Source organism: Mugil cephalus, chromosome 22 (assembly GCF_022458985.1).
Source record: "Mugil cephalus isolate CIBA_MC_2020 chromosome 22, CIBA_Mcephalus_1.1, whole genome shotgun sequence".
Taxonomy (NCBI): Eukaryota; Metazoa; Chordata; class Actinopteri; order Mugiliformes; family Mugilidae; genus Mugil; species Mugil cephalus.
The window spans coordinates 19,419,054-19,427,759 of NC_061791.1; the positions used below are offsets into that span (position 1 = coordinate 19,419,054).

An 8,706-nucleotide genomic window follows, 5' to 3' on the forward strand; every position below is an offset into this window, starting at 1 on the left:
TCTTGCATTTAAAAAGGTTTATTTACAAGAAAGAACAATGTCAAACTCTTGCCGAATCTGAGAGAGCTTCTGGCCAATCGTCGAATCCCCTCTCCCATTCAGCTCCCACAGTCACCTTATATAGGATGGTCATCCCCGAGAACCCCCATACACAAACAAAGCTTTAGGTTGTATGTCCTGACTCGTTTTACGAACTGGCATCTGGTAAATGACCTTTTTGACCTTTAACCATTATCTTTTAACTTTATACCTCCTTCACAACCCCCAGGCACAGGAAAGGGACAGATAAGAAGAACAAGAAGATAATATACTACATTCCCCCCTTCGAGGCTCCTAGAGTCTCGACCACCAAAAAACACATACATACATTCAAACACAAAAACATATTCATTGTTATAACAGAATGATATGTCCTTCTTACAGTGCCAGTTACAGCACAACCCTTAACGATACAACAAATTCATGGAGTGTGAGAGCGAAAACCTATCAGACAGTCATCTTTCTTAAAATGTCCACCTTTCAATCTAGACAGGAAATTCTCTCACGGCCCCTCTGTCTCAGGCGACCACACAGTAGTACTCCAAGCCTACTAAAAAGAAGGATTTCTAAAAGTTATAGGGAAATATCTTAAGCAGAGTATATATATGGATACCTCAGAAAATAAATCAAAACCATATCCAACATCAGGCTGGTCGACCCATCGGACCCTCCATTGGACCTTTCCCTTCCTAGCATTACTTTCCTTAAACACCCTGAAAACAAAAAGAAAACAACTGAGGTTCCAATACATCCACTTTCTTAACAAGCACATAACTCAATTACATTTTTTACAACATTGATAAAACAAAAGTATGTTGCACTGTGATTCTTTTCCACTTTGCTTCATTCATTTCCCACTGGCACTGCAAAGCTTCATCACAGTGTCCTAGTTCAGGGCCCTTCAGTCCCCGAGCATCCAGCTTCTCACATTGATCCTCCTTCAATGTCCGTCTAAGTGGAGAAAAGACAGCACACCAGTATCTTTGCAAACATTAAAACAAATAGACACAATATATTTAAAAACAAACATCAACACACACACATTTCTCCCTTGACTCTGTGGATGATAAACTGCCCCTGACGCTGTTTAATACCCAGTTTCTGTAAAATCAATTTCACAGTCTTATCCACAAACTCCTTCCCGTTATCCGAAGATATTCGATCAGGAAGTCCCCACCTGCTTATGACCTCCCTGCACAGAAACTTGGCAACTGACTGAGCATCCTTTCGCTTAGTTGGACAAGCTTCAGGCCATCGTGAAAATCTATCCACGACGACCAACATGTACCTCTTACCTCCAACTGGTTTTATCATATCGACAAAATCCACCACCAACTCACGCATTGGACCCCTTGGCGTTGGAATATGACCTGGAGGAACCATCACACCCCTCCGAACATTATTTTTCAGACAGATAGTGCACCTGCTTATAACATAATCAATTTGCTCAAGCAAATATGGTGCCCAAAATCCATACTCTTTTATAATCTTCCTCCTAACTTCCCCCCTTGCAACATGGGCTAAGCTATGTGCTTCCTGAATCATCAATCCCAACAGGTCTGGAGGTGCTACTATCAGTCCCTCATGATTTCTCCAAAGACCAGTAGAATCCTGTGTTGCCCCTCGATCTACCCACAACTGTTTATCCACCTCAGAGACAGCTTCCTGCATTAAGACCACATCTTTCACTGTAATCTTATCCTCCAAATCTACTTCATGTGTGACCAAGAAAACTTTACCCAACTTCTCAGCTCCTGTCACTGCTTTTGCAGCCTCATCAGCCGCTTTATTACCCTGAGTGACTCTTGACACATCCTTCTTATGTGCTGCACATTTAGCTATTGCTATTTCTTTAGGTTTCATCATAGCATGGAGAAGTTTCATTATCTGAGTGTGATGTTGTATTGGGGAACCATCTGTTTTCTTAAACCCTCGATTTTTCCATACCGATCCAAACAAATGACACACATTATGAGCATATGCAGAATCTGTGTAGACCGTCACACGCTTGCCTTCCGCTAAAAGACATGCTTCAGTTAACCCCACCAATTCAGCAAGCTGCGCTGATGCAGGCTGTGGTACCACTTCCGCTTTCTCAACAACAAATCCTGTTCCCTGGGCTTTTACCACCGCATAACCAGCACTCAAATTATCTCCCACACGATAACAGGACCCATCTGTCCAATACTCTACATCTGCCTCACGCAGTGGGAGAGCTTTCAAATCTGACCTTAATCTTGAGTATTTCTCTGCTTCTTGAACACAATCATGTGGTTCACCATCTTCTGGAGTTGGCAAATTCTCAGCTGGATTTATCGTAACACATCTGACTAATGTGACATCCTCCTGTTCTAAAAGCCTATTATAGTCTCTAAGTCTAGGCATGGTCAACGTATACCTGCCATAGTTCAAAAGATTTCTGAGACTATGGTGAGTAAGAATTGTCACTGGATATCCCATCGTGACCGAAGATGCTTTGTCATACATTAAATAGACTCCCACCATTGCTCTATAACACAGTGGTAGTCCAAGTTCAACATCTGAGTAAGCAGTAGAATAATATGAAATAGGTTGAGGACTGGTCCCTGTACCGGTTGGCTGACAAAGAACTGCACATGCATATTTTCCTCCAGCTGAAGTAGATACGTACAACAGAAAATTCTTAGAATAGTCTGGAAGTGCTAACGCTGGAGCTTCTTGTAACCTCTGTTTGATCGTTTCAAAGGCTAATAAACCATCCTGTGTCCAGAGAAGATTACAGTGAAGTTGAGTACTCCCAGTATCTTTAATCATAGCCCTTAAAGGTCCTGTCAAACTTGCATAATCTTCAATCCATGCTGAAGAGTAACCAGTGATACCGAGGAATGTCATCATCTCCCTGACTGTTCGGGCTTTGGAGCCTTTCGAATAGCCTCTAAATGACTGTCAGAAATACTTCTGTGGCCCTGTGATATTGTTTGACCCAAATAAACTACCTTCTCCTGACAATATTGCAACTTCTTCTGTGAGACCTTGTGACCATTTTCTGCCAAAATCTGCAACAGCTTAATTGAGTCTTCATGACATGTTTTCTTATCTGGTGAACAAATAATAATGTCATCTACATATTGAACCACTGTACTTTTTAATTTTTGATCTAGTCCTGCCAAATCATCTTTCAATACTTTATTGAAAATATGAGGACTATGTTTAAATCCCTGTGGCAACCTTTTGTACACATAAAACTGACCCTTGTATGTGAACCCAAACAAACCCTGACTTTCTACGCTCAGTGGAACACTGAAAAATGCACCACATAAATCCAATACTGTAAAATGTGTAGCATTTGGGGGAATTTGAGCTAACAAAGTATGCGGATCTGGCACTTGTGCTGGAAAATCAGCTACTACTTCGTTCACAAATCTCAAATCATGAACCAAGCGATAGGAATCATCTGGTTTCTGTAAAGGCAACAATGGCGTATTGCTTATAGGATTTTGAGTTATCTTCAGCACATCTGCTCTCAGAAGTCCTTCAAGCTGTGGTTCAATCCCTTGAACTGCCTCTTCTTTCAGTGGATACTGATTCTTCCAAGGAGGTCTGGCTCCAGGTCTAAGTTCCACTTTCACTGGTTGAGCTGATTTAACAAGACCAATATCAGTACTGTATCGAGACCACAAACATTCAGGTACTTGCTGTAACATTTCTCTCCTCAAAACGTCTGCGTCCATTTCAACCCCACATATCGTTTCATGTGTCATTTGGACAACTTGTGGTCGCCCATGTCCTTGAGCAGATATCATAATCTTGAGAAACCGCCGATCCTCACTCTTCCAGATGGCAGAATTCCCCTCTACTGGTGCAAAAACAGCTTTTACTGCTTCCGCCATCATTTCTCCTATATCTTTCTGTTCATATTCTTCAGACACCATCAAAGTCACATGTGGTACACTCTCTTTGATTTTATATTCTTCGCTCACATATTCATTCATATCAACCATCATTGCTGCTCCTTGTGGTCCCAAAATTATACAAGACGAGGTGAGTTCAACTTCTTTTGGTTGATGACTTATCCACTCCTCACAATTTGACTGGGCAGCGTCCTTAAAATACTTGAGCGTACAATGAAGCGAATAGTCTGGAAGTTTTGCATCAGGCATATTTGCTACAATGAACTTCTCCCACAATTTAACAGGTTCCAAAAACTCTGCACTAAGATCTCCAATCCAGCATACTGAAGAGGCCTCAACATCTGTTGTCATCAACAGTTGGTAAGCAGTATCAGATGGCATCTCCACTAAACAGCCGTCGGGTGTACACTTTATAACACACTTCAATCTGCATAAAGCATCTCTTCCTAACAGTGCAATAGGTGTGTGTTCTGAAACCAATATAGGTATTGTAGTCTTTTGATTTTTGTAACAGAGCTCAATTGGTTTTGTAAGAGGTACCAGCTGTTTCACTCCCTCAAACCCCGACCAGACATAGGGAGGTGTATAGCATCTTCAGGCCGAATACAGGTGAAAGCCGCTCCGCTATCAACCATCACTTCTAATGGTCTATTATTTACTTTCACCATTATTGTTGGATCTTGTTCCGGCCCTGACACTACCAGCTGACACCCCCCTTTCGAATTTTCCGGGCACCCCTAAAATCCTTGCTCTGGACCCCTATAAGGGTTCGCCGGTCCCCGGATTATCAATTGCTGACCTCTGAATCCTCGGCTTGCATTTCCCCTGAAGTTTCCTCTGAAATTTCCTCCTGGTCTATCACACTCACGAGCAAAGTGTCCAAACTGTCCACAGTTATAACACACTTCTGAGAACTGTTGGAAATTAAAGTTTCCTCTTCCTCTTCCAAAGGTTCCTCGACCTCTTCCTCTCCATATTTGCAGCTGGCCAAAAGTTGGTTGTGTGTTATAAACAACAGGGACCACTGGGGACGGTTGAGGTGATTGAAACTGAACCTGGTTTGGCTGCAATTGTGGTGGCGGCTGATTTTGTTCAGGCTGGCTCTGTAAAACTAAAGCCTGCTTCTTCTCCTTCTTCTTGTTATCCACCAATTGTATTTGATTGAGTTTCCGAAGAGTTTCTTGATCTTGTTCCTTCTGATCATACTCCTTCTTTCTATACAGGTCCACTTGATGTGCTACATGGTCTGTATATACACCCTTCGCCATATTTCCAAGACCAACCACTTCTGCCAATTTGCTCCGCACTGGTAGAGGTAGCCCCTTCTGTATCTTGGCTCGCAAAATTGATTGCTCCATTTGACTCTCCTCTGGATCGTTTCCTGTGACATTTCTCCACACTCGATAGGCTCTTGACACATAGGCTCTCGGATTTTCTTCCTGTCCCAGTGGCTCAATGAGAATATTGTCGGGGTGTATATTTGTCGGAAATGTATCTTTCAATGCTCTCCATACTCGACCTCTATTTGCTGCAAACAGCTCTGAATCATTTACAGCAGTTTCCACATAACGGTTTAATCCAGCTCTCTGCAAAATCTCCCCCATGGCTGGAACCCCAAGTATATTAGCCAGCAATCTCTTAATGTCTCCTACTGCAGCTTGCGTCCCCACCATGATCTCTTCCAACTTTGAGATCCAAGGGTGTGCTCCATCTTGAAGAGTAGGTAACTTCTCAAGTATATCTGACATGTCAGTACTCTGCCAAGGTTTATACTCCAAGTTCTGACCTCTTATAACAACTGGACACATCTTACCAGGCTTCTTCTCTTTCCTTGAACGCAGTTCATATTCCTTGTCCTGTTTTTGGGAACCTGTTTTCCGCAACTCTTTCTTCTGAATCTGCAGTTCTTGTAATTGGTCTTCTAATGCCTTCCTTCCTTTTGGTGTAGTGCATTTGTCCAGACATCTACAGCATCGATCTATATTCTCTTCAACTTCTCTTAAAATCTGTCGTCTTTCTTCTTCTTTATAAGCAGTTTTTATCTTAGCAGACTTCAAAAGAGTAGGACTCTCACTTTCTTCATCACTATCCTCATTCTCAATCTCATTTTCACTTCCACTTTCACCTTCAACTTCACTTTCATCTCTCAGTTCCATTCTTCTTCCTGTTGTACCTCCTCTTCTTTCCGCTCTGGCCAGTAGTCGTCTGACCGCTGGATCATATCCTCCCATGGCTTCTTCTCTTCATCACTCTGATCCTCCACTTCTCCAAAATCCATCCTTTTAATTCTCAATCGTCCTCCGGTCTCCAAACGTGTCGTTTTCTTTTTACTTTTTGTACTTGGATACATCCTAATAGTTGTCTCTGCTTTCCCCACTTCTATAACCTGCTCAGCCTCATTCTTAATGTGGTAATTGCCCTCTTGACTAATTACCGGAAGCTGAGGATAAACTTCCCTGAGCTCCATCTCCTTCTTATACGGCGGAGGTCTCTGTACTGGAACTACATGTGAAAAGGGTGCATCAATCTCTGCCATTAACTTCTCTGTTTTCTTCACATTCTTTTTCATTTCATCTACCGTCTTCTCTTCACAGTCTTTCTTCATCTCCATCCATTTCTGTCCCTCCTTCTCAAACAACTGGAGAATGCCAAGCTCCGTCTGTCTCTTCTGTTTACGTCTTTCACCTTTTCTTCCTTTCTTTTCGTCTGCCTTATATGTGGTCACAAGCACCTGTATTGTTTTTATTACTTCTGGATTAAAGGTTCCTATCACTGGCCATGGTTGCTCAATTTCAGGCCAACGCTTACACCATTTCTGTGACATCTTTGCAATACCTTTAATTAAAGGGTTATTCTTCTGAACTACCTCAACAGGCGTAGTTACTTTTAAGTTATCCATTTTTGATATAATAGTAACACCCTCTTTTTACCTGTAATCAAATTCAACCTAATTAAAAATAACCTTAACTCTATTCTATTATCCTATTATTATATTTATTTTAATTGGTACACTATTATTATTACTGCCTATATTCCCCCTTTTTATCACAATCAACAAACAAATGAATCAATTTGCCAACTTCAGAGGATGCAAAAACAACCCTACAGATGTAAGAGCAAACAACGCCAGGTCCACACACAATATCAACCATATACAAACAACCGATCAAATTGCAAGGTACAGCTTCCCCAACTCAGCAGAAATTAAACTCTGTTATTTGAATGGTCAGTCATTGCCAAGCCTCAAACTGCAACATACATGCTATGTGCAAACAAATGAATATACTGTAATTGTCCCAAATCTGATTACCAATCAAACAATATATGTATCATCAATATCAACCATTAACAAATGCATAGAGGTCAAAAAGCAGGTAGATTAGAAAGAGTCTGTGGATAAAATCACACTGGCCTTATTGCTGGGTTCAGATGCGTGTGCTGTCGTCTGCAAGCCTCAGGTTTCCTGTGAGGTAGACCAGCTGTTCTCTCCTCTGCCTCCAGACACCCCCCTTGTCCTTTTCCTTCTTGAACTCTCACCCCATAAAAAGAGACAACAGGCAAACACTTTAACATTGTAGAAAACCACTAAGTACAATACACTCTTCAATGTGACTAACACATTCCTGCCAACACTTTCCTTTATTATTTCTTTAAATATAAAGTCCTTTTTCTGGGGCTCATATATTTTAACAGTTTCCAAAGTCCTCCAAGCAGAGGCTCATAGTATTTTAACCAAAAAAGTCCCCACAAAAGGCTCATACTATATTTATCAAACGTCCTTTACAGGCTCATATGTTTATCAAATGTCCTTAAAAAAGGCTCATAATATTTTAGCAAGTACTGAATATGTAAGTATATTATTATTTTTATCGCCTTAGTCTCCTATTTCCTAATTTTATTCGTTTTATTCAACATAAAATCTAACATATTACTTCATAAAACTGGTTGCCACACAAACAACAAGGATCCACAGACAACACATACAGAACACACAAATTTAAAGTGATCACACATTTCTCTTCCAAATAACTAGGCCTCTAACTTCTCTCTAACTTCTACCTCTGACTTTAACTTCTAACTAACTTCTTCTTTTAACTAACTACTATCTTCTATTTCTCTGTTAACTATTCCTATTTTCTTCTCTTTTCTTTTTTAGGCGATTCTTTCTAGCGGTCCTAGACCTGCCCTAGTAGCCTCAAGCGATAGAACCCCTTTTTCTCTATTCCTTTTTAACTCTTATATCCTCTTTTCCTATTTTCCTCTAAATTTACCTCTTTTTTAAACAAAAATCGAATGTTCCTAATTCCCCTGGGCCCAGGAGTTCTCTCTCTCTCTTTTTTATCCTATTTTTACTTTAAGCCAATTCCTTTAAAGCCAATAAAGCCAATTTTCACACTGCTACCAAAGACCATGTGTCTTACTAGTTACAGCGGTAAAGGGCCCGTCCACTTAACTTTGCACGATGTGAGTTCAGCGCCTCATGCTACTAATTAGGCTTTTCTACTCTTATTTCTTCTATTCCTTTTCTATTCTCTTCTTCACTTTTTCTCTATTTGTAGGCCTACTCTTATTTCCTTTTATTCCTTAATCCTAACTTCTCTTTTTCTTTTCTTCTTATTTCCTTTAAATGTATATCATCCTTTCCCCCCTTTTGCGTTGCCAGCAACGCAAAAAACCTCAAATTTAGAAATTTAGAACGACGAATAACTTCCAACAGCAGCACAACAACCACCCCACAAAGAGTCTTAAACGGTGTGTCCCCACAGCAACACTGCAC

General features: G+C 40.8%; 1 protein-coding gene across 1 annotated transcript; it reads right to left on the reverse strand.

Annotated features, from left to right (window-relative positions):
• Positions 1 to 1,105: 1,105 nt before the first annotated feature.
• On the reverse strand, positions 1,106 to 7,443 carry LOC124999732. The gene is made up of 2 exons (XM_047574725.1): positions 7,420 to 7,443; positions 1,106 to 4,484 (listed from the first exon to the last, which is right to left on the reverse strand). Exon 2 carries the CDS (start codon positions 4,308 to 4,310, stop codon positions 2,910 to 2,912), a length of 1,401 nt encoding a protein of 466 aa, XP_047430681.1. The 5' UTR covers positions 4,311 to 4,484; positions 7,420 to 7,443; the 3' UTR covers positions 1,106 to 2,909.
• Positions 7,444 to 8,706: the final 1,263 nt, after the last annotated feature.

Bases quoted from the DNA above. Each gene is read 5' to 3' on its own strand.
- LOC124999732 (XM_047574725.1), bottom strand. From the start codon at position 4,310: ATGCCATCTGATACTGCTTACCAACTGTTGATGACAACAGATGTTGAG.